This window comes from Bubalus kerabau, chromosome 11 (assembly GCF_029407905.1).
Source record: "Bubalus kerabau isolate K-KA32 ecotype Philippines breed swamp buffalo chromosome 11, PCC_UOA_SB_1v2, whole genome shotgun sequence".
Taxonomy (NCBI): Eukaryota; Metazoa; Chordata; class Mammalia; order Artiodactyla; family Bovidae; genus Bubalus; species Bubalus kerabau.
In genome coordinates this window covers 17,593,528-17,620,018 of record NC_073634.1, presented here as the reverse complement: position 1 = coordinate 17,620,018, position 26,491 = coordinate 17,593,528, and the positions used below count along the sequence as shown (strand labels likewise).

At 34.2% G+C, this 26,491-nt stretch overlaps 1 protein-coding gene across 3 annotated transcripts in view; it reads left to right on the top strand.

Moving 5' to 3' along the window:
* Positions 1 to 25,379, top strand: part of MEMO1 (mediator of cell motility 1) — a 113,961-nt gene extending 88,582 nt beyond the window's left edge. For all 3 annotated transcript variants that reach the window (XM_055539735.1, XM_055539737.1, XM_055539734.1), the window contains 4 exons: positions 4,238 to 4,380; positions 12,373 to 12,449; positions 23,220 to 23,324; positions 24,706 to 25,379. In XM_055539735.1, the coding sequence (XP_055395710.1) occupies positions 4,238 to 4,380; positions 12,373 to 12,449; positions 23,220 to 23,324; positions 24,706 to 24,837 (457 nt within the window). In that variant the 3' untranslated portion in view covers positions 24,838 to 25,379. The remainder of the gene's footprint in view (positions 1 to 4,237; positions 4,381 to 12,372; positions 12,450 to 23,219; positions 23,325 to 24,705) is intronic.
* Positions 25,380 to 26,491: the final 1,112 nt, after the last annotated feature.

Sequence of the window (26,491 nt, the reverse complement as noted above, 5' to 3'; positions counted from 1 at the left end):
TTTAATGGTTTACCTTTCTTTGTTGATATTTGCTGTAGTCATTGTATAATTAAAAGATGCTTACTCCTTGGAAGGAAAGTTATGACCAACCTAGATAGCATATTCAAAAGCAGAGACATTACTTTGCCAACAAAGGTTCGTCTAGTCAAGGCTATGGTTTTTCCTGTGGTCATGTATGGATGTGAGAGTTGGACTGGGAAGAAGGCTGAGTGCCGAAGGATTGATGCCTTTGAACTGTGGTGTTGGAGAAGACTCTTGAGAGTCCCTTGGACTGCAAGGAGATCCAACCAGTCCATTCTGAAGGAGATCAGCCCTGGGATTTCTTTGGAAGAACTGATGCTAAAGCTGAAACTCCAGTACTTTGGCCACCTCTTGTGAAGAGTTGACTCATTGAAAAAGACTCTGATGCTAGGAGGGATTGGGGGCAGGAGGAGAAGGGGACAACAGAGGATGAGATGGCTGGATGGCATGACTGACTCGATGGACGTGAGTCTGAGTGAACTCCGGGAGTTGGTGATGGACAGGGAGGCCTGGTGTGCTGCGATTCATGGGGTCACAAAGAGTCGGACATGACTGAGTGACTGAACTGAACTGAACTGATACATTAAACTTTTTAAAGCATAGTTTCCTTTATTTCTTTGAACATATTTATAATAACTCTAGGGGCTTCCCAGGTGACGCTAGTGGTAAAGAATCTGCCTGCCAGTGTAGTAGATGGGGGTTCAGTTCCTGGGTCAGGAAGATCCCCTGGAGTTGGAAAAGATACCCCACTCCAGTATTCTTGCCTGGAAAATTCCATGGACAGAGAAGCCTGGCGGGCTATAGTCCATGGGGCTGCAAAGAGTCGGACACGACTGAGTGATTGAGCACATGATAACTTTTAAAATCTGTCTGCTGAATCTAATATCTGATTCCACTTGAATACAGCTTCTGCTAGCTTTCTCCTTGCTCCCAAGAATGGGTTACAGTTTCCTTGTTCTTTGGCTCAGAATTTTTTTTTTCCTTGAAACTGAACTTTTACATAGTACAGTATATTATAGCAACTTTATTGTAATTTTATTAATTTTTTTCTTCAGATGATAGTGGTGATGGTTTCATTCATTCATTCATCTATTTCTGGCTGCGCTGGGTCTTCGTTGCTTTACTCGTTGCAGCAGATAGGGGCTGCTCTTTTTGTGGTGCATGGGCTTCTCATTGCAGTGCTTTCTCTTGTGGAGCACAGGCTCTAGGGTGTGCAGGCTTCAATAGTTGCAGCTCCCAGGCTTCCAGGCACAGGCTCAGTAGTTGTGGCACACAAACTTAGTTGCTCTGAGGCATGTGAGATCTTCCTGGACCAACTGTTGAACTGGTACCTCCTATACTGACAGGTGGGAGGTATAGGAGCTGAGCTACCAGGAAGCCCTCATTTTTTTAAAAAAGTACCTTTCATAGACTCTGTATGCAGAATCTTTGTTCCAGTGTTTGGCTGTTGATACATCTCCTCAGCTTTTAAATCATTCTTACTTGTTTTTACCTCGACTTTCTAGCGTTCACCCTGGTGTCTGCACTGCTTAGTGCTAGCTACTGTTTGTTTGGAAGCTGTGTTTAAATACCATGAGCCTATGTAGCTTTCACCGTGTGCTGGTGGGTTGTGAGTGTTTTGGGGAGAAGATTAGAAGTTTTCAAGTTTGCCTCCTTTACTTTCTCTTGGGTCTTCTCTGGTCTCCCAGTGCTTGTGTGCATCCCTTGTTTCCAGGCAGCCAGGGATGTATAAGAGCTTATTGTCCCTCAGGTCTCCACTCGCCTTTGTGCTTGCTCTCATCCTCCCGGTTCCCTGGCATTTGGGTGGAGCTGCAGCCTTCTGGACCTCCCCTGCACACATGTGCTACCTCCTGTTCAGCCGGCGCATCTTCTCAGAACTTGTCAGTTTATCCTGTCCCTATATGGCTCTCTCCTTCCCAGGACCTCCCTGTTAGATTTCTAGGTAGTCCTCAGGTTTGTGACTTGCCTCAAATGGTGTGGTCATTTCAGGCTACAAAAGTGGCAGGATTTTCTGTTTCCTGCTGGGTGTGCGTATTCTGCTCTCTGCCCCAAGCCAAAGTCAGCCCCCTTCAACAGCGAAGCTGCTGGTTTTTCATAGCCAGCCTCACCTTGCATTTACCATAATGTTGAAGGACGGAGGATTGAGGCAGTTCCTGGTAAGGCGCCAGGCTTGCAGTGTTCTTCTCAAAAAGGTTTTTTTTATTTTTCAGGAATTAACTCTTCTCATTGTATTTTTTTGGCCTTTGCTTGATTTTCAGAGCACAAAATGGTTGTTTTTTGGACCGTTTTATTCAGTTTTATAATTGTTCTTTGAGGGCAAGATTTTATACTCCTTTGCTAGGGAAGACCAGCTTCACAACTTGGATTCTGGACTTTTCATAGGAATGTTACAGTTCAAAGCCAAATTCTCTCTTCTTTGATTTATGCCTTGTGGGGATAGAGAACAGAAGTAACAATAATTTTTTAAAAAGTGAAATGGCAAAGAGGTAGATGGATGAATCTTAATTCAAAGGTTGGATTTCTCAGTAGTATGAGACTTTTACCCCTGTATAGATAGCTCAAACTGAGGTTAACTGAGTGGTTTGGTGGCTCTTACAGAGTAGACTTGTGATGTTTCTCCAGAGTAAACCAACACTGACAAAGTACTTTTCTTACAGTATTCCTCACTTTGTAACAGTTTTATGAATCAGACATTGTAATTATGATCATTTTGCAAATAAGATAAATTTTTAGGTTAGTAACTTACCTTTGCACTCAACATTTGTTTATATGTGATAGAGATAGTACTTGAACCCATTTCTTCTGACTTCTTGTTTTTTTATACTCTGCTTCCCTACTGTGTCATTTTAATGATCTTAGTGTTTTTATTTATGTAGGTAGTGCTTGAAGTTAGAACAGCTCATAACAATCTTCTTGAATTTTTTGCAAATTCTTTTCTTTCATATGATAATCACTCTTACCTTACTGAAAAGCCCCTATTCATTCACGCAGTTGTGAAGCACAGTGGTAAGAATCATAGAAAGAGATATCCCATGGCAGCTTCCTCTGCCAGCTTCCTGTTTTTTTCTTACTCCATAGATGCAGATTCTGCCCAAGAAGCCCCTGCATTGCAGAGGGACTGGAGATCTGTATGATCTGTTTATTTCGCAATTGACAAGGGTAAGGGGGCCTTTTTGGGGGAGGCGCTTGGGTGCCCTGAATTTAGCTTTATGAAGCTGAGCTAACATTGTACTTAAACCTAGTTTTTTTTCTACAGACCCTTCTATAAATTCTGTTTGTCCTACATCAATTAAGTGCCAGAGTATCATATTAAAAGCCATTTATCATAAGAATTTTTTTTTTTAAGTCCTGTTCACAACAAGTCAGACAAGCATGAGTCATGTTTCTACAATGTCAAATCTGGGGTCATTTAGAATGTAGATAATATTGGATATATGTAAATTAAATTTCACTACAATGAAAATTTTTAAAGGTCTGTCTCTATAGCCCGTCACGGTTATTCTTAATTTGCTTTGTTCCTTTTCCATAAATCTTTCAATCTGTAGAGTGAAAAAGGGACTTGTAAATATGCTATAGACATTGTGGATGGGCGTGGTATCTTTTTCTTGCTGCCAGAAATTAATACCTATTTCCTTGAATTCTATGTGCATCCTAGATGCCAGTGAAATTTGAGTTGTATCTTTAGACTGTCCTGTATCTGTTTAATTAGTTTAGGTGTGAGGTGTAGCTGGTGAATCTTTTGGGAGCCAAGATAAGTTTTGTGGGTCTCACTTGGCAGGTTTATAGAGCTAGTGCCAGAAATGGTGGTGTTTACAATCAGAATTAAGTAAGGAAGAATTTAATGCTCTTTTAAACTGCAGAAGCATTGGGCAGAGATGATTGTAGCTTTTTTGGGTAGTTGAGAAGATTGATGATAGTGATTTGATGAGCTTACTTTTATATTTGATGATATTGTTAGTAGTAAAATAGCTGCTTTACCTAAAGAACTAGTGTACATTTCTGTAATTTACATAGATATTTTTAATATTCTGTACCTCTCATTTTTGAATGGTTTTCTTTAAATATTAATTTATAGATTTTAAGGATTCAACAACATTATGTATATTATCCATACCACTGTTAATAAATGTTCCACTTTTTAGTGCCAAGCATTGGAAACCTATTTTTATTTTATTTCTTAAATGACTTTTTTTTTTTTTTTTCTGTTTTCTTTAAGCCATAAGGATGAGTTTACCATTATTCCTGTATTGGTTGGAGCTCTGAGTGAGTCAAAAGAACAGGAATTCGGAAAACTCTTCAGTAAATACCTAGCGGATCCTAGTAATCTCTTTGTGGTTTCTTCTGATTTCTGCCATTGGGGTAAGTTCTAGATTTTAACATTTCATGGTAGAAATTATGTACTTGTGGTTAAAGGTATCTTTTCATTCTCAGCTCTTATCTTCAGTTATTTATCACTTTCCTTGGAAAGTTACACTTTTAGCAATAATATATAAAGGTGAATAAAAAACTCTTGGTCATTTAAAAAGGATGAGATTGTAATAGGGGATTATGGATACATTTCCAAAGGCGACTGGTATAATTGGATTCACACTGTGAGGGCATCCTTGCTTAGACACTTAGGTTAGTAGGAGTTAAGATCTTTTAACCCCATTTCTAGGTAGAGCTGTGTGATAAATTCTCTGAAGTGAGTTTTTTGGCAGATAAAACAAATGTTCTTTAGAACGAAGAAGAGCACTGTGTGCTATGCCAGTCTTGCTCCACATTTTTTCTTGTAATTAGTCCTTTCTTCTTTCTCTTTTTGCCTTTGGTGCTTAATTTTTGCCCATAGTTGCCTCCAAAGATTATACCTCAAAGTACCCTCCAAAGATTGTAACATGTTAGCTATTAGCACTGTGGTCTTCACTGATTCATAAGCATAAGAACTTCGAAGAGATTTTTGTTATTATTGTGAATTAAAAAAAATAAGGAAGCTTCACAATGAATAGATCATAAAGGAAGTGAGATGTTTATGGATGCCTCTTTTAGTTAAAATTTTTTCTTGAATTCTTTGGATACAGTTTGTTCTATTTATCCATTACTGTGATAGAATGTTTCTGAATCCTGTTCCTTTTAGGACACTCTTTGACTCATTGATTTAATGGTTTAAGGATGCCAATATCTGTTCATTCTTCAGTTGTTTCTTTGATTATGGTGAAAACATAAGGCTCAACACCTTAAATTTTAAGCTACATAATGGCCAGAAAAACACCCTTAATGAGCTATAGGGAACCCTGGCCTTTACATGTCTTGTCATTGATTGCCAGAGTTGATTCCACATTTATCAGGCCTGGATAGGCTGGTTTCTTCTTCTCTTACATCATGCTGCACTGTGTGTGGCCTTGAGATTTCAGTTCAAGAGAACCATTCTTCCTAATGGTATAGATAAATATTTTGTTATCACTGATTTCTCTGCTGGGGCTGATTATCCCCGCAGGAGACATTTGGAAAAGCCTGGAGACAGTTTTGGTCCTCATAGCTGGAGTGGGAAGGAGGTGGGGATGCTATTGGCATCTAATGAGTAGAGTCCAGCAAAGCTGTTAGGAGCTGTTAGGTAAACATCCTATAACGTACAGGATTATCTTGCCCACATGTCGCTAGTGCTGAGGTTGAAAGCCTTAGTTTAGGGTATGCAAGTAGCTCTGTCTGCTACCTCGCCTCTCAGGGTTCTTTAATAATTAATTCTGTTTGCTAGTTGGTTTGCTACCTTTGGCAGAAGTTATTTTTTATGGATATAAGTGTATTACTTAGATCTGAAAGGGTTCTTTTCTTGGGGATTTTGAAGTTTAGTAATAAAACTAAGGAGTATCATTATTGGGGGCGGGGGAAGAAGCTATTTTTCTTAGTATTATGAATAAAGCATGTTTTAGAAATTTAAAGTTCCTAAAGCATGTGTCCCTTCCTCTTCACTTTTAAGGCTCTTTGAATTGTTTAAAATCACTTTGTGATTTAAATAATTCACTTCCCTGATATGATAGTATTCTTCAGGGCCTGGACTCTCCCTCAGTGTTGGTATAGTACAACCACAACATAAATCCACTTAAAAGACGAGTAGATGCTTTAATGTTGCTTTTGTGTGAACTCATCCTTTTTACCTCATTGGTGATTATAAAGCAAATCCTAGTCCGCTACTGTATTTAAGTAGAATGTTGAGAGAGAAAAACAAATTTTGTTTTGTATCTATTTAAATCTTCAGAAAATTATTTAGGCCATTTAATCTACTGATTTCTTGAAAATTTTGGAATTTAAATTGCAGGATCGAATTTTCTGGTTATAATTACAAAAAAGAAGTCAAACTTTCCAAAGCCTGGTAAATGTTAGCTATTGGAATTGTCAAATGACTAAAACATATTTATATTTACATTTAGTGGTTAAGTAATAGAACCTTTCCAAGTGTTTATTTTTTCAGTATAACTGTCGCTAATAATGCTCATTAAATGCTTACTTTGTACTTATGGAAAGCACTGTACTAATTCTTGTTAGGAAATTTGATGGAGGTTTGGGGGTAAGTGGAAAGAGTTACATGGACACTATTCCAAAATTGGTAGACTCCTTTCTACAATGTAATAATGACTGTCATTCTTGTAAAATAAGTTTTCATTTTCTCCATTACATGCCTATTGAAATAATATGAATCATTGGCTAGTTATGGGTTGAACTGTGTTTACTTAAAGAAAATAAATTTCATATTTTTGAAATTCATGCTCTAGTGGCATTGGTCCTCTTTCCTATATGGATGAACAGTAATTTCCATCTCAAAAATCTAGCCTTTTCTCATGACTACAATACTTAGTTTCTTCTTGTTTTAATGATACTATGTGGATTGATTTTATCATGCTTAAGTAATGATAATGCTGAATTCAAAATCATTTCACAGGAAAGATTAATTTTCTAAAGTATTCAGAGATCTTAAAAGTTTCATTGAGTTAGGCTCTTAATACACTTCACATTTCTGAATAGCTGTTTTTTTTTCTTTAAGAGAAGTCACTTGATGATGGTACAGTTGACCAATTGCTCAGATATATACAGTGGGATTTTTTTCTTGTTGCTGTTAAATAATATGTTAGAGTACTGGCAGTAACGACATCTTTATTTCTAGTGGTTGTTTCTCTTTATATTTGGTCTGGGTTCTGTGAAAAATAAAATGAAAAACTTGATGATAGAGACAGTTAAGAGACCTATATGTGTGTAACTGGAAGAATTTTGCCTTGTCAACCTTATTTGTTAGCCAATGTCCATTGTAAAAATAAATTTTTTAAAGGGGTGGTTTGCTTTAAAGAGATTGATCTTTCTGATCCCACTTAGCTCTTGTTTAGACTTGAAGGAGATATTGGAGAAAGAAAAAAATTGATTAAAATACTCTCAATTTTTCTTTTTGGGTGAGACAAGCAAAGGGACAGTTTGGAACCTAGATTCTGTTGTGCCCTGTCTTTCTGTCCCCTCATTTGAATCTCCCTGCTTTTGGGGAGCCCCAGATGGTGTTTCTCTGATACTATTTGAGTATCAGGAGGAGTAACGTAAGAGAAAGGACATGTGCTGCTGGTAGTTGACTCTATCACGGTCAAGCCATGTGTCCCCGTGCCCTGTGCACTTCCCAAGCTCCACACCCTGCTGGGGGGCTCCGTTATAGAGAATTTGATCTGTGGTCAGGACTTTTTAGTTTTTCTAGTTAGTAGAATTTGTATTCTGTTTTCCTGAGTTTTATTTTTGCTCTTTCCCATATATTCTGTTAATATCTGCTTTTTCCTGATCATCCTGAACTTTATACTTTGAAATTTAGATTATTGACAGCTTTCATTAACATAACTTTCAGTTAACTTCTGAGAAGTTTCTAAATGAAACTGGATCTAACAGAAGTTGATTCTTTAAAGTGGATTCACACTTCTGTTTATTAGATAATTTTCCTTTTAAAGGATAGTTTTAATTTCAAATCAGTTTCAGTAAATTTATTTGGTTAAAGTTAATGATAAATTATTTTGTTACAGTATGAATAAGGTTTATACTACAGTCACTTCAGCAGGTTTGGATTTTTATCTGTAAACTTGCATTTGTATATTTACATAGTTTTTAATAAATACATGCCACTTATTAAAACTGGCATTTCTAGTTTAATATGTATTAGTATATGATTATTCATATTCTCCTCCCTTTCTGTTGTTAGTCTCTTGGGTATGATGGTATTACTATTTTCTAAATATTTAAATTGATTTAAATTAGCTAATTCCTGAAATATATCTTATTCAAGATATCATATTTGTCTTCTCAAATATTGGTACATAGTGATTTCACATATTTAGGGTTTTGATCTTTTGCGAGTTTGAGAGAAAGCCAATAATTTTACATTGTAACTAAGACTTCAGAATGAAAGGACTATAGTATTTTGCTTATAAAAATGAATACCTTATTTGATGCTACTTAGATAATATTTTCTTTATGAAACATTTTTTCTTTGGTAGTGATTTCAATTAAATGTCCCTAGTTTAGGTCCTTAGTGTAGAATGGTCTAATAGTCTTATCTCAAGGTGTTGTGAGGTTGAACTCAAATATTTAAACATATAAAGTGATTAAGTAAATGTATAATAGTACAGTTTTTCCTGGACATACATCAGCAAGTCTGTCTTGCTCACTGATCTTTTGGGGGCTTTATAGAACAACTTTCCAAGCTCATTATTTATTTCTGCAATCTAGCATATAGCTTAATGTTGAGATAGTTAATTTTTTTTTTACTTCCTGTTTTGAGGTATTTCAAAAGCAGTGTTGGTTCTTGTGCCATTCATTGTTGTGTTTGTCCTCATTAGTTGACTGTTGTGTGTTAAACAGACATCCCTGGAGCTTACTCTCCACACTCTGTGAATCCACTCATTAATCACCAGTCACCTTTGGAGATGGGAAAATTACTTACCTGTATTTCTTTTTCTCAGAAAGCGTGCTCTGGAATGGATTCACAAATGAGCTACCCTCCTTCCCTCAAAGAGTAAGGTTTCTGCTTTACAGGATTTTTTTCTTGGGTTATTTTTCCTCTCATCTTTTGAATTTGAAAAGAACTGAGGGAAGGCACCTGAAGAAACTACTGACATACTCACTAGGGGAGTTCCAAAGCTTGTGCTGCCCCTAGGGGCAGTGTCAATGGCTCTTAAAGCTAGAAAGCTCATACTTGGAGTTGAAACAGGGGCTCAAAGAATCCATTTTCCCAGTGTACCTTCTGAAAGGATAAGTTTCAGGTAAGTAATTTTCTCTTACTATGTGATATGCTTAATTCATACTTATATAAAAGTTCACACGTCCAGTTCTCCAGGCACATAGGCAACCGTATTTGTTCACTTTAGCTGCATAAGCTTTACTGAATGTTAGAAATACTGTGAAACAAAACTCATGAGGTACATGAAATCATAATATATTTTAAATGAGCAATATTTGAAGGTGCATTAATGAGCAGTGTATTGTATTAGTGTCGTTTCTTTTATTTCTTAGTAAATAAAATCTTGATAAACTTTATTTTTAATAATTGGAAGCAAAAAAATCTTGTGAGTTCAAATTCCAAATGGTGTTTAAGTAAAGTTGTTATGTGTGTGTACTCATGTGCTTTCACATGTATATGCATACATACATATGTACATATTAATGCATTTAGGCTAGGATAATGGCAACTATTTACTTTAAATTTGATGCTTTCTCTAAGTGTGTTGACCAGAATGAATTACTGAAGTAACTTTGAAATGTTTGTATAATTAAACCATCATGAGACAGTTTGAGCTGTTACAAGTAAGATACTTTTTTCAATGTAGTAGCTATAGAAGTGTGAATTTAGCTTCTTAACAGAAATTCTTTAGTGCTTATCAAATATTTCTATTCAGTTCTTCAGCTACTAATTTCGAGATGGCTACTAAAACAGCAAAAAGTAGATAACAAAATATTAAAACATTTGCTCATTGATTTTCTTTGTATTTTGTCATTCTTACTAAATCATATGTTGATTTAGTATTTTAACTTATTTTAAACATTCTGTGTACTTCTGTCTTCAGAAGTAGTTTTTAAGTGAATGTTACATTGAAAATGGTCCATATGAATAAGGTAGCATTTTAAAATATAGTTACACTTTTGATGTATGATTAGGGCAGGTTTAACCAACTTCAGCAATTTGAAACAGCAGCTCTAAAATTGAAAATAAGTAGAAAAGACTTTTGAATAGCAAATGTCACAAAGTACACACATTTTTCTCTGCACTTGAGAGTGGCCATCTTGAGATAAGACAATTATGTCCCAGTAACAGGGATTATTGGCAACTAAAACTAACAGTTGTTGTCAGAAGTAAGAAAAAGAGAATGTATTAGTATAAACCTGAAGCAGCTCAGGTTCAAAGAGCGGAGCAGGATACGTCATCCCACCTCTGCTGCATCTGGACACAGTCTTCCGACTGCCCAGTACACGTCCAGTTCTCTAGGCACGTGGGCTAACTACAGTGACAGTGCGCTAGCCTTTTCTTGTCCAGGATTGTTTATTTGATTGTTTATTCATTTCACACATGATGTGAGGCAGCTTTATCTAAAGAACTTTGCAATAAAAGTCGAAATTTAGTACCAGTGAATTGAATCACTAAGTTATTACGGTAGACTTTAGATTTGTCTTTGAACCTTCTGAAAGCAGCCTGGCAAATAGGAAAAATAGGGTAAATTATATAATGCGTGTTGGATAGGAGTAAGTACATATATTCTTTAAAGAAAAACAAAGCTGTACCTAACTCTAAGTTTTGAAGGAAATGTCTGATGAATTGTTTAATATAGAGATACTGAGTGATAGAGTTGTCACTGTTTAAGAATTTTTTTAGTTCAAGGACTGTAACAGATCTAATAGTTATAGCAACATACAGTAATTTCCAGTGCTTACCAGAAAAGGTTGTTAATATTCAAAATGCAGGTAATTGTCTCAGAAACCTATTGTTTGATTCTAGGATATCATGAATTGTAAGATGCAATATTGATTTAATAATGGTGCTCGGTGGGGGAGTGGGGGGAAATAAGAATTGCCACATTGAGTAGTTATACATGTTAATGTACGTGAAAAGTTAATATGTGAAAGCTAAGGAAATATGGTATATTGTAGAAAGGTGACTATCAGAGATGATCAGCATCAACAAGTTAATGAGATGTTAAAAACTGTGAAGTATGGTTTCTCTCAAAAAGGACATCCAAAGGGTTTTATAATTTTACATAGCTCGTGATCTGTAAGATGATATTTTTTAGTGAGATAAATAGAAAACTTAAAAATCATAATTATCCAGTCAAAGAAACCCATCTTCTCAGATGCGAGGACAATAATTGGCTATGTGAACTTTGCTGTAAAATTTCAGCACAAAGACGCATCGTATGTGTGTACACGATTAGTGTACTCTAATGCCTTCAGAATTGCACTTTGGTGCATCTTTGAAAATAAGGAATATAAAAGTATTGAGTTCTTGAAAATAAAGGCATTGCTGAAAAACAAGTTTTGATATATCTGAAATACAACATCATCAGTTGAATAATAATCTGTAATTAATTATGAATATGTTTAACTTTTGGCTTTTATATGAACATAGTAGGAAGCAAAATTCACTTCCTGAGCCTTTTGTTTCTCCCTTTTTAAACTTCTTCCATTTGCCCTCTTTGTTCTTTGGAGAATAACTAAACATTGACTGTTCTGTGCTTGTACCCTTACTGAGACTTCATTGTCAGAGTAGAACTTACTTGTTAAATTTATACTTTTGTGTATCCTACTTAAAGGCACTTGTATTAATCGTTTTCTAACATTTGCAACAGTGACATAAATTTTAAAAATTTAGATCATAAAAATTATACAAGCCACATATATCTCTGACTTACATTTTTTTTTTCTGTAGTAGAGATTAAATCTTTGCATTTGTACAACAAAAGCCAAGCTTTCGTTGATTTGTTATATTGAGATAGTTTCCTTAAGCCATATCTTCTTGAATCATGTTCTTTGGGTTTACTTTCTATTATAGACCGATATAATATGTTTTAACAATGCTTCTAACTTTTAAACTGTTTCTCCTTAGTCTTTTGTATTGCTTGTGACTTTAAGGTTTTACAGTTTGAAATAGTTTTTAACCTTGTAAAACACTGATGATATATCATTTCTTCATTACCTTCCCAAATATGCCTTTTATTTTTACATACAAGGGCTCTTGGGAATCATTCTCTCAGAGGCTTAAGCTGTGCTTTGCCTTCCATGAGAACTGAAATTATTTGGTAAGCGCTTGCTTTCTTTTTAGCTTCTAATTTTTCCCTATTTTATTTTGTACATGATATTTGTTTCAAGGTCAAAGGTTCCGTTACAGTTACTATGATGAATCCCAGGGGGAGATTTATAGATCCATTGAACATCTAGATAAAATGGTAAGTCCTTCAGGTGTGGGGTTTTACTGCTCTAAGATTTTTTTCTTTAATTTCAGATTAGTGACTCAAGACTTACTATGTTAAGGTATACAATGGGCTGATAATTCTTTCCCTATCTTTAAATGTGCAAAATATATATTGTAATCATGTGATATTGAGTATAAAATAATCCCTGTTCTATTAGTAGAGATTTCCTTCATCTTAATTTTATTTGATTAATTATGCTTTGAATAATTAGATACAAATTTTAGATACTATTTGGGAAATGTCTTGGTTTTAGGGACAATAGGATACTAATGCCACTACTTACTGTTAAGCAGAGACAATCATAGGAAATTCTGAGTTTATTTTATTACTTAATTCTATTTTTTGGCCATTTGGGTTTTCCTAAATGGAATTTGGATTTGTTTTAAATTAGAATTTTAAAACATTATTGTATTCTTTACTAGCCCAGGAATTCAGTAGATATTGATCCTGCAGTCAAAACTGCAGATACTGTCAAAATCTACAGTCAAAATATCCTCAAAATCTACAGTCAAATATCCTGCGGATATTGAGTCAAAACCTCAAGTTTTCCTTGAAATAGGGTGGTTAGAGTACTTGCTTTAATATTTAGTATTTTAGATAATATTTAATGTTTTAGAGACATGCAGATCATTTTGGTATCGACTCATAATGGAATATTAAATCTAGCAAATATATCACTAATTTTTTCTGATCTTCAACAGATTGTTTCAGTTTTATAGTCCTCAATTTGTCATCTCTAAGATGAGAGACTTGGAGAGACTTAGTCTCTAAATTATCTTTAAACTCTTATCAACCTTTAACTCTGTAACCTGTAATCTGTTAAAATCAACTTGGCCAGTTTGTGATAAACTTTATGGGTATGTTTTAATATAAGAATATTTAGTCAAAGTAGAAATACATTTTAGTAAAGATTTTGGATCTGAAGCTATAAGTAGATTATATTGAGTAGTATTATTTTATTAAAAGCCAAATGGAATAAATGCAGTTACTCAGGAGATTTTATCATATTTAAATTTATCATGTTACTTTAAATCCGATTATGGCCTAATACTTTTGCCTTTGAAATTTTGTTTGAATTTTAATTCACTGACTTTTTTTTTTTGCCTTATTATATTGTCATGTTGGTCAATTAATTCTTTTCTGGCTACTATTCTAATCTTGCTATTCTGAGGTTTAGTTCTCAGTTGCCTCAGAAAACTTTTCTGGTTCTATGTCATTTATTTTCTTCATAAAGCAAATGGTTATTGAGTGTTTACTGTATTCTAATACTATATGAAGTATTGAAGATACTAAAAAGAGAAAGCATGATCTCTGATTTACAATCGATCTTACAGTCTCATCATCCAGTAGACTTAGAAAAGAAGCCATTACAATATAGAGATGTAAGATGTTTAGGAGGCATTTTGGACACGCCGGTCTCCATACCGTTCCCCAGTGATGCCATATATGTGCCCTAGCTTAGAGCTTGTGCCCTTTGCACTGGACTGTCTCACTTACTTTATGACTGCTCGGTTTCCACCCTTCCAGTGAGGCCTACTGGCACATCTTACACTCCGCCCTTTCAGCATCCACCGTCCACCTTACTTTTCCTCTAAGAAACTAAATATTTCACTTATTTTTTATGTAAGGATATATGTTTTCTTTATGAATGTATCCAAAGTGCTTAGACTAGCTGTTGAAACGTAGGTAGGGGCCCAGCAAATATTTTTAAAATGATTGAGTTGGTGAATATAATCTTTCTGTGTACATAATTAAACAAATACCCTAATTGTAATCTGAGAAAGAAATAAAAGGAAAGTAATTTATACTAAATTAATATATATTTGATAATGTTACATGCCCAGGTACCAGCTGTATTCAAGGAGACAGTGGAGTAGTTAGATACTTACAGAGTATCATTAATTCAACAGCTACACACAAACATCTATTGAAAGATGTTTATATTTGTGACTTACATTACCAAGTTACATGGGTGAGTGAATAATTCACCAATTCTAAAATGGTGAATAATTCATAGGAAAACTGTAAATTAAAGTATAGTTTTCCCTCACTTAATATGATAGTTTGTTTTTGGGAAATCTATATTAAAATCATGCAAAACATCTTTGTGTTTGTATGTAAAATGGTGTTAAGACTGTAGATAATTATAAGCAGGTTTTTCTCATATATGGACATGAAAGTGAAGTTGCTCAGTCGTCTTTGTGACCCCATGGACTGTAGCCTACCAGGCTCCTCCCTCCATGGGATTCTCCAGGCTGTGAAAGTGTTAAGGGATAAGAACAGTTCCTGTGTGTGGGACTGTCCTGTATTGCAGGACAGTCAGCATCCCTGGTTGCCACCCACTAAATCCCCCAGTAGTATCTTCTGGTTATTGGCACAACCCAGAAATATGCCCTGGGTTGGGAAGATATCCTAAAATAAGAAATGGCAACCCACTCCAGTCCTCTTGCCTGGAGAATTCCATGGACAGAGGAGCCTGGCGGGCTATAGGATTGCAAAGAGTTGGACATGATGGAGCATTTGAGCATCTAGAAATATGCCCACAATTTTCCACTAAGCCTCTGTGGTGAACAGTTATTTTAAGACCTTTCTATGATGTGCTCAATCATGTCTGACTCTTTGCAACCCTATGGACTGTAGCCTTCTAGGTTTCTCTGTCCATGATATTTTTCCAGGCAAGAATACTGGAGTGGGTTGCCATTTCCTCCTCAAGGGGATCTTCCCTTCCAGGGAAGATCTTCCCGACCCAGGGATCGAACCTGCATTGGCGGACGGATTCCTTAACTACTGAGCGATCTGGGAATCTACCATTCTAAGACCTTTTGTTGTTCAGTCACTCAGTGTAAAACCTTACCCTGTTCTGTTTTTCTTCTTAGCACTTTTTACTGTGTGACTTAATATTTGTTATTTGTTGGTGAAAACCTCCTCTATTAGATTGTAAGCTTCATGAGATCAAGATCTTTATTTTGTATTAGGCTGTTTTTGGTACTCGGTGTGTATATCTGTCAAATCAATGGCTGAGTGGATGAGAGAGAGTGAGAAATTAGGCTAGAGAATCTAGAACAGTCTGTTTAAAGGATATCAAATAGGAAAGTGATAGAAGAAGATTGTATGTGAATAGATCATATAGCTGTACTGCAGCAAATGGATTGGACAGAGGCCGGAGGAGAAATGAATAGACTAGTTTGATAATCCAAGTGAGACATGGTAATTTGGTTGGGTTGATGATGGGGAAGAGAGGGACGGAGTGGATGTGTCCAGTATATTTTACAGACAGACTGATGATAAAACTTGGAGGAGAAGGAAGTGTCAAGGGTAATTCCTTCCAGAAAATACAGCAAATTAGTGAATACAACAGAAAAGAGGCAGACTCACAGATATAGGGAACAAACCAGTGGTTACCAGTGGGAGGAGGTGAGGGGCAACATAGGTCGGGGAGTGGGAGGTATAAACTATAGGGTGTAAGATAGGCTTATAAGGATGTATTGTACAACATGGGGGGTAGAGTTAGTATTTTGTAATAATTGTATATGGAATGTAATTTATAAAAAAAATCTTTTAAAAATTAAAAAAAAAAGATGTTTCTTAATTATCTGGCTTATGCTGCTGGTTATGTCTTTGTTCTGTTCACTTAGGTCATAATCACAAGATGATAAGACTAGTTTTTTTACAAGGTAGGGTGATCATAAATTCAAATATTAGGGATATGTTATATTTGCTCTTACAAATAGCAAGGCATCCAAGTGGAGATATCAGGCAAGTAAGCATTTGGATTTTCTTTTCACCAATTATTTTTGAGTGCATTTAAAGTTCTAGGCACTGGTGAAAATAAGGCAACAAATAAGCTCACTTGATCTCACAGAAATTTTATTCTATCTGGAGGAGACACACATATATATATATATATATTTTTTAAGGAGGGCAATGGCACCCCACTCCAGTATTCTTGCCTGGAAAATCCCATGGACAGAGGAGCCTGGTGGGCTGCAGTCCATGGGGTTGCAAAGAGTTGGACACGACTGAGCGACTTCACTTTCACTTTTCACTTTCATGCATTGGAGAAGGAAATGGCAGCCCACTCCAGTGTTCTTGCCTGGAGAATCCCAGGGACAGGGGAGCCTGGTGGGCTGCCATCTGTGGGGTCGCACAGAGTCGGACACGACTGAAGTGACTTAGCAGCAGCAGCAGCAGCAAGGATATAGTATATAAGTTAGTTTCCAAAAGTGATGTGTGCTATGCAGAAAATATTAACAGGGTTTTGAAAAAGTGTGTAATTCTAGGCTGCTTTAGATTGAATGCTTGGAAAAAGACTTCCTGAGGAAGAACATTAAATTGAGGTATAAATGATAAGAAGGAACAAACTCAGTAGATAAGTGGGAAGAAAACATTCTAGACAAAACTGCCTTATGATGGGAAGAGGCTAGTGTGTTAGAAGAAAGGGAAAAAGATCAGGGTTATAGGAGTATAGGAGATAGGGATAAGAATGATACAGCTCAGGTAAGAGAGGTGGGCCAGGAATCAGATAATGTAGGGCTTTAACTTCCAGGATAGAAAATTTATGTGAATACAGTGGGAAGTGAAATGATGGAATAATAAAATAATTATTTTAAAGGTTGCTTTGTTGGTTGTATAGAGAATGGATTCTGCAAAAGGATCAGGAGTAGTAACAGTGGGCATTGGCAGGAGTTTTGGGGGGAGATGCTAGTAATTTGAACCTGGGTGGTATTAGTGAAGATGGAAAGAAGTTCATAGATTTGAGTTCTTGTATTGCACAGGGCTTTGCTAATGGATTAACTGTATTGGTTTGGAGCTCAGAGAAGAGATCTGGAGTAAGTTTGGGAGTTCTCAACATGTAGTTGTTAATCAAAGCCAAGGCAGAGATGGGATTGTCTACTGTAGTAATTCCCAACCCCATCTTTACAACTGAAATCACTTGTGGAACTTTCTCAAAATAGACTTGCCCATACCTGCCCCTGGGGATACCCTTTTAATAATATGGAGAGAGTCCAAACAACTGTATTCCAAAACCAGCTTTGAAGGTGAGTTGGAGCTAGCCTATTATGGACCCTGATCTGTTGAAAAAGAACAGAATTTCCTATTCATTTTCTTACCCTTTGTTTTCTACTCAGCTATGTAATTTGTGGACTTTAATCAGAGAACATTTAATTTTGCAAACGTAAGAATTCATCAATCAGTGAGTTGATGCTTTTAGCACAAGGGAAATGTTTCCCCAAAACATTGGTTTACCTGGTGCTCTGAAGTTACTGAACATAATAGCATCATTTGGAATTTTCTAGAATAGAGGACATATTTAAGTAATATTATTTGTTGTTCTATGTGTATATTGTATATTACAAACATCTATACTTAACATTTCTTTTAGCCTGCCTTCTAACTTTGTTGACTTTTAGGTTATATTAAAAGGACTAGCTTTGTTTATCTTTCTTGATGTGTATGATCAGTTGGATAACTAGACCCTGGTTTCTTACTTTGAGGGAGAGCAAGAAGAGTCACATTTACCCATTGGCATGATTCTTGTAACTTCTGAAATTTTTTGCCTCTTCTGCTCACTTCTTAGGCTTTGAAACTTTTACAAATTTTGGTTCAGCAGAGCCAATAAGCTTTAGGTTGAATTCCAAATCTACCGTACTTTATATATGAAATATTATTGGAGGTCAGCTTTAAAATTTTTATTTAAATAGCCTGGAATATAATTTCGGAATAAATATTGAATATTTGCTTCATTTTAATATACTTGAATTTAATAGTTGATATAACATTTGACTTGAACTTGATTTTTTTGGTCCATTTATTGAAACACTTATGTAATATATGTCTATATAATTTTCAAAGGGCTCTTAAGTGTTTTTTTTTTTTTTTTTTTTATTAGCATGCTGTTAATTCAAGTTATAAATCCATTCTGGGAGTTAGAATAAATGGATTAAAATAACAAGAATGGTTAGCTCTATACATATACTCATGTATATATGATTTTATACATGTAAGTATATCTATACACTCACTATTACGCCAGCTCTTATGCAGTGTGTTTTCTTAATTGATTATGTGACCAAATGGTGAATATCCTACTGTATATTCCTTTTTATGAATATCATTTTATGTTGTAAAGTTTCTTTCATTTAAGAATTAATATCATAATTTCTATATATCAATCTTTTGAGAGGAGAATATAGTAGGATACTTCTATACAAGTATTGCAAAAATGTTAGCAATTCTGAATTGTAATTATACCTTTGGAAAGTTTGATAGAGTGAAAAGATTATTTTTAAGTATAAAATTATAAAATTTTAGATTTTATTTTGAAACTTATGTTAAGTTTTGGTGCCTTTTTTGTTATCAGAAGAGTCTTTTTAAACATAGTTAATAAAATGTTAGAAAATGAAGTTTTTAGGCTCCAAAATCAAAAGAAAAATTGCTGATTTTTGACGGGAGGAATTTTATGTCTAGCATTTAGATATCTTGAAAATTAATTATGTGAAGAAAACACATAAGGAAAGAAAAATATATAGGAAAACAAGCTGAATCTTTGAAATGTTGTAGTTCAGAGGAAAAAAGTAACTAGTTGTAAGAGATGTAGATTCTGAAAGCCTTACAATATTACTGACTACTGGCCATGTTTTTTGGTAATTAGTATGTTGCAATTTCAGTTTGTATAGTGACCAAAGTAGAGCACATTTTAAGATATTGATTTCTGTGAACCTTTTAGATAACATACTTGAAACAGCAGCCACATTTATACATATTTTATATATATTTGATTGTAGGTTATTTTTCTGTACTGCTTTTGATGCAAACCAGTGTTTCCTTATGACTAGTGGCATTTATGATTTGGCAGAGAGAATCTGAAAATGTCATTGTAGTCATCTTTTTAGCTTCTTTTCCTTCCAGATTTATAATAGTCACTTTATTTACTTTGAACTTTAGCTTCTTTTCTTCCTGTTAGTCTTGTGAAGGTGAAATCGTTCATATTTATCTCCTCACACTTCTTTCTCTTGAACTTAGCCGGGTCGTTTCTTTAGTAGTTGCTACTAGTTTTACAGTATCTTCCTTAAGGTGGCTATTTATTAGTACATTTGTTCTTACCACTGCTGTGTTTAGAGTGGTTTTTTCCCCCATAAAATTTCTTTCATTATAAGATTTTATCTTGGTACCTCTTAAAGAAACTAGAATATTTCCTTTCCCTACCTTGTCTTCCTAAATGTGTACCCATCTCTCCAACATAAATGTGTATCCTTATTTTAAAAAATAAGGCCACAGTCTTAATGATATGATAATATAGTTTTAGTTATGTGTTAATAATTGAAAGATATGGTTCAGTTCTTATTTCTCAAAGACTTCTAAAAATGTTTTGCTACTCTTTTTGGTGTTTGTTTCTTTAGAGGGAGATTATTTCTAGGTAATAGTATTTAAAATTAAATGAAATTTACGTAATATATTATATATAGGTAGACTTTTAAAACGGAGAAGGCGATGGCACCCCACTCTAGTACTCTTGCCTGGAAAGTCCCATGGACGGAGGAGCCTGGTAGGCTGCAGTCCATGGGGTCACTAGAGTCGGACACGACTGAGCGACTTCACTTTCACTTTTCACTTTCATGCATTGGAGAAGGAGATGGCAACCCACTCCAGTGTTCTCGCCTGGAGAATCCCAGGGACCGGGAAGCCTGATGGGCTGCCGTCTATGGGGTCGCACAGAGTCGGACACGACTGAAGCGACTTAGCAGCAGCAGCAGCAGACTTTTAAAAAGGGAAGACCTTTGTTATCTTATTAGAGTTCTGAATTTGCAGCTCTGCTAGGTGAACTGCCTGTTCAGTTTAGGATGACCAGGTAGGATTTGACATTACAAACTTTCACTTATTACTTGGAGAGTCAGCACAATGATAGATTCCCTTTGCTCTTCTTCCCTTCAAGGTAGGAAGTTAGCTTTCAGTCTGAGGATTTCTTGTCAAAGCTGCTAAATTCCTCAGAAACCCATATGGTCATTGTGATGGATAGGCAGTTGGATATAATGTCTTGTATTTTAGAGCTGAATGGGTGGTGACCCACTTCATTGCTTCCTATTAGATTAAGTTCATTAAGTTCTTAATCACATTAGATTAAGTTCAAATTCTCAATATACCAGGCCCTACCAAGCTTTCTATCACCTGGACATTAGATTTACTGATCATCTCTTCCAGTATTTTAAGAAATAGAAGAGTTCTTTAGGCATATTTGGGAAGCACTTTTATTTTTCATCTTTTTGGAATTTGGGCAGTAGCATCAAACTGGCATTTTTTATCTTCTTTGAATTTTGGTCATAGTAGTTTCAGAATTGTTAGAATCAAAACATAAATATATACAAAAGCTTATTTGTCACTGTTCTGTGTTAATTAATGGGTGTTCCATTTTGCAGTTTTACTAATCGTTTTTATTGTTTTTGCATACTTTATGAATTTTCTAGTTGGTGAGGTTTACTCATGAGAAATGCCTCAATTTTTCTCTCTATCCCTTATTTGTAAAAAGGCATACCTTTTAACTGTTGTATTTGTCAGAGAATTGAGTATAATAAAATCGATTCTTGCCCTGGTAGGTACATAATGCACTTCAGGAAATTAAAATTTTAAATTTAATCTCTTAACTTCCATTACCTCAATTTTTTGCTTTCTGTATTGTAATTTAACTATTGTATCTTCATTTTGAACACTTTATTTAGTAGAGTCTTCTTTACATTTATAATTTTATATTTTCTGTGTGAAATTTCTTGGCCACTTACTTTGAATTTTTTGTCTTCTACAAATGTGATCATTAGTTTTCTCTTTGAGTTATTCATGTTAATATATATAAATGTGATACATTTATTCGCAGTGTGCTTTTGAGATTTTAATACTAAGGTACATATTGTACCTTTAATGTTACATAATGTATTACAAAGTGGATTTGATTTAGGGTAAGCTGTCCTAGACTTCATCCAGGAGCTTTGAAAATTCTTTTATAAGATGTATAGCATTTGTAGCTATGTGCGAGTATTAAAGATTTATTGATATTTCTCTTGCTATTCTGTATGAAGTAGAGTAAGTAAATGAGAAGGAGCCTAGGATTAGAAATTTAGAGACAAGCTTTTAACCTTTTTAATGTATAGTTTCTTCATCTTTAGGGAGTTAGACCTTGATTATTCATATTTATGGAAGAGATTTATAACTCCATCTCTGTATTATTATTTGCTGTAGAAACATATTGAGTGATTTTCTATGTACCAACATCATAATACTAATCATTTATCTTAGGTTTAACTTTTAAATTAGTTCATATTTCTCTCTAGGAGAATGTTGACCTGGAAGCCACCTAGTTGACAGGAGAAAACCAACTTAGCATTAAACACTGGTTTTGGATAAATTTGAGAGTGGCTAATTGATGTGCAAGAAGTTAGAAGTTGACTACACACACATAGGCTTATCTTTCAGATATATTTGTAGAAAAATATGATAATGTTTATGAAAAACTTGGATATTCTGAAGAAAGATTCTTTATAAAATTAACTTTTGATTTAAATGTTGCCACTGCAGTATTTGTACTATGTCACTTGCTAACTGCTGTCGTTTTCCAGATGAGTGTTCATTTGATTACTGTAGATGCTTTTACATTGTGCTTGTTAAAATGTTAAAATACAATTAAAAAACACACAAATTATGTTTTTTAAAAAAAGACACAATTATGTCACTTGATTCATTAGTTAAACCACAATTTACATTTCTCTCAGAGGATATTAATCCACTTCATTGAACATAAGTATAAAGTATTTTACCTGGGTAAGAAAATAAGGTGACGTAGTTAGTGAATGGATGAGTTTAGAATCATTGGTTTATTTGCTTGATTCAGATGAGTTAAAGTTGCTCTATATCGATGTATTATGAACACATTTGAAGGCATCTGCAGAGTACAGAATTAATTGTGTAAACAAATGTCCAAATCAGAGATCGTTTCAATAGTAGTCTAAAAAATTTTGACTCTCAGTTAAAATTTTGAAAACAAAACATTCTAGTTTAAGAGAGAGAGAACTTTTATTTTTTCAGCTTGTTTGTAAAGACCTATTTTGCTTAAGCTTATATCAGTCTGTTATGAGCTTTAAATTGATTAAAAATATATTAACTATTTTCTTAGTTTGTGGTGTCATTTATCACATACCTAAATAATTACTGATAATTAAAATGCCTTACACACTGTTGATATTTAAGTATATGTAATGGAAGTAGTAAAATTATAATCAGCTCTTGATTATGTCAGTGGTATGAGTAATATAATGGACATGAGAAAAATAACCATATATCAAATCTAATTTTAGATTTTGTATAAAAATGTTCATAACAGGTTTACTTGTATAAATCGTGTGTGTACACACACACATATGAAAAATGTAAAATCCTGAAATGTTTGAGGATTTGTGAGCTGAGTGACAACTGGGGAACGTGGTGTAGAAACATCCCAGGAGGTTAGAGAAAACTAAACTGGGGATTAAATGTTTTTGTTAATAAAATGTGTGTATTGTTGAGAGTTGACTATAATGAGATTACCTTGGATGAATGAGTGAAGTATCAACTTCACTAAGTAATGTGTTTTCTTCATTGAAAAATTATGATCATTAGGTTTAAGTAGCTGTTTTTAAATGTAATTAAATTTAATTAGGAAATAATAGGTTGTCCTATTTTCTTTTTCTTTCATTCTTTTTTTTTTCTTTTTTTTTTTAGGGTATGAGTATTATAGAACAATTAGATCCTGTATCTTTTAGCAATTACTTGAAGAAATACCATAATACTATATGTGGAAGACATCCCATTGGGGTGTTATTAAATGTGAGTATCCTTAGGAAGCCTTGTTGTTGTTTTTTTTTTTTTTTTTTTTTTTAAGAAAACATTTATTATGTTTTGGAATATCTTAATTGATACCATCTGTGACAGCTTGTTAGCTTTAGTTTTAGGTATATGTAGTAAATTTTCTTTCTAGTACCTTTAAGATAATCTAAATTTTATTGTTTTGGTAATTTAAGGTTATTTATCACTGTATGACTGGCCAAGACTTTCTTTTAAATACAGAGAGTTTTTTAGAGTTGAAACCCATTTTTTCCTCTTGACTCTTAGCCAGTTCCAGTATGCTCTTTACAAATATAAACCAAAATAAGCTTTCAAGAGATATGGTCTTACTAATTTGGGGGTTTTACTTAGTGTTCTTGACTCCATAAAAAATAAGTGGAAGATTCTGTGCCTGAGTTTTAGATATTGATAATTTAATAAAGCAAGGCAAATGGTATGTTTTTCTTCTTATAACAAAGACAATAGTATTTCATTTAAAGACTGGTAAAGAGGCAGAAGTTTTTGATTAACTGGACTTTCTAAAGAGATAATATTAATTTTTTCCCTAATAAAACTGAAATTGGAAGAAAATGTGAGACTCAAAAAGAAGAAAATGTGTACTCAGGAATGGGAAGAGGAAGGAATAATGGGCTCATTGTTTGGAGAGGCAGAGAAATCATGGAATTGGTAATGTAGTCTAGAATAGTCTAGGGTAGGAACCTAAAGGTCTAGCATTACTGTGCTGTAATTTGAAAGATAGTACATTGTGGATTTTTAGGAAAGGTCTCCTCTTAAGCAGTATTGACTGTAAGAGTCTGTTAAGGGCTTAAATTGATCTCTGAAATTTAAACAAGACTAATCTATACTAATTTACTAAAGTTTGGATTGGATCAAATAAAACTTCACTAAGTAAAATTTTAGTAAAGTAAATGATGAACCAATTTACAGTTAGATTAAATTCCTGGTATACCTCTTAGATTTGGTCCTTAATTTATATATGTTTAAAATTTAATCAATGTCAGAGAAAGAAAACACTCCCAACATTTCAAGACAGAAGTGGCCAAGGTTTGGTTTTGCGAATAGAGAGAAAGATAACTATGCTTTAAAAATTTTTTATTTTTTAAGTGGCTTTATTAAATACAGGGAAAGATAGAGTGGAAGATGACTGATATTTATCAAGCTAGATTAGGATTTGTTCTTTGAGAGAATGAAATAAAGAATTCTTTTTCCTATTTAATGTGAGGTGATGAGAAATCCAAGAAACGTAGAGTGGGAGGGATCTAGGCTTTGTTTGTGAAGTGAACAAAGTTAAGCTACCAGTGCGTTCAGAGAGTGCTCACTTTTTTTGTGATGTCTGTCATAACCAGTTTTTTTCTTTTCCTAGGCTATCACAGAGCTGCAGAAGAATGGAATGAATATGAGCTTTTCCTTTTTGAATTATGCCCAGTCCAGCCAGTGTAGAAACTGGCAAGACAGTTCAGTGAGTTATGCAGCTGGAGCACTCACGGTTCACTGAAGCTCTGAATCCTCAGGAATGCCATCTGCACATACTCATACTCTGTCCAGGGTCCCAGCCTAACCCTTACCAAGATACTGGTCCTGGTTTGGGGGGGATTCTGAAACCTCAGACTAATAGAACTTTCTTCTCTTCTTTTCTAGTAGGTGTAGTCCTTCCTTAATTTCAACTCATTAAAAAAAATGCTTTATAGTTTAGAGCAGTGGAAGGAACGCTGGCATCAAAATATTTTGATCAAAAAAAAACAGGCAATGTAAAGGCACAGTTGTGGCAGTCAGTTTTTTGAAAGTAACTTGTAAAGCATTTACCATATCCTAATTTGCACTCTTTGCAGACTTGTGCACATATACTCTGCTTTCAGAATAGTTTTGCAAATTGTACACAAACAAACAAAAAGGGTGGAAGCTTTTTAATAAAGAAGTTGCATTTATAAATGATCTGTATTAGAATATAAAATTCTCCAGTTATAGTCAATTACTACCCATATTGTACAACAGATACCTTCTATTTTAGTTGCTAATAAAGGGCTACACAACTCAAAATAGTCTGATTTAAACTTATTGCTCTGTGGTACATATGAAAATTGTTTTTTATTAGTTCCATTTCAGAATTTTTATGTTAAAAGTGGTAAACTTTAGTTCTTATGTAAAAGTATGTTAGGATGTATTTTTATATTTTACATATTTATGTGATTTTTTTTATCACAGATAATAGAGTCATATTTTAAAGTTAGTTTTTAAAATTACATACAGTTTGCCTTTTTATGTGTGACATCACTTTGTGTCATGACTATATTATAATACAATATAATTTCAAGATTGGTAAAGAACACAGATGTAGTTCTGTAATTCTCAGATAGTGTTTGATAGGCAGTAGTCTGCAAATGAGGAAACAGTGAAGAATGTTCTTAGTGTTTCTCAAATCATTGCAGACCATACACTGCTGCTGTGCTTTTTTAGTGCTCCAAGCAATTTGACTGTCTTACTTGAATTTTTAGCAAGAAGTCATTAACAATAACAACAGAAAACCACTGGATTTTCTTATAGTTCTGCGATGTTTTTTGTCATGATTTTTGGTGCGGCTCTTCCAACTAAAATAATGGTATGGTGTTGTATTTCTTTAGCCTAGATCAATCCTAGTCACTTTGGCAAAAAAAAAAATGTAACTCAATTAGTTAATTATTGGCCATGATGTCTGTACTAGATTATACCTATTTTAATATAACACTGGGTATTTATATCACATTGGAGAGCATTTATATCTTCAATGTTATGCCAGAATAGCACAATTTTTAGATGCCTTGCACCAATTTTATTTAAAGATTTGCATTTCTTACTAAATACCAATTTTCTATACTCAAGAACTGAGATGAAATACTGTAATCTTTTGGATTCAAAATTACCCACCTATACATGTATGGAAATTATATTCTTACATGTTATTGATTTATTTCCCATCATTCAGATATACTTTTGAGTATTGTAAATATTTATTCCTTATTTATTATATATACCATAAAAATTACAAAATTGACTACAGAGTAAATTTTTAATGTTTTCTGGATATAAGACTAATACATGATTATTACAGAAAATTTAGAAAATATTGATAAGTATAAAGAAGAGAAAAAAATTATCTTCAATCTCACTATCCA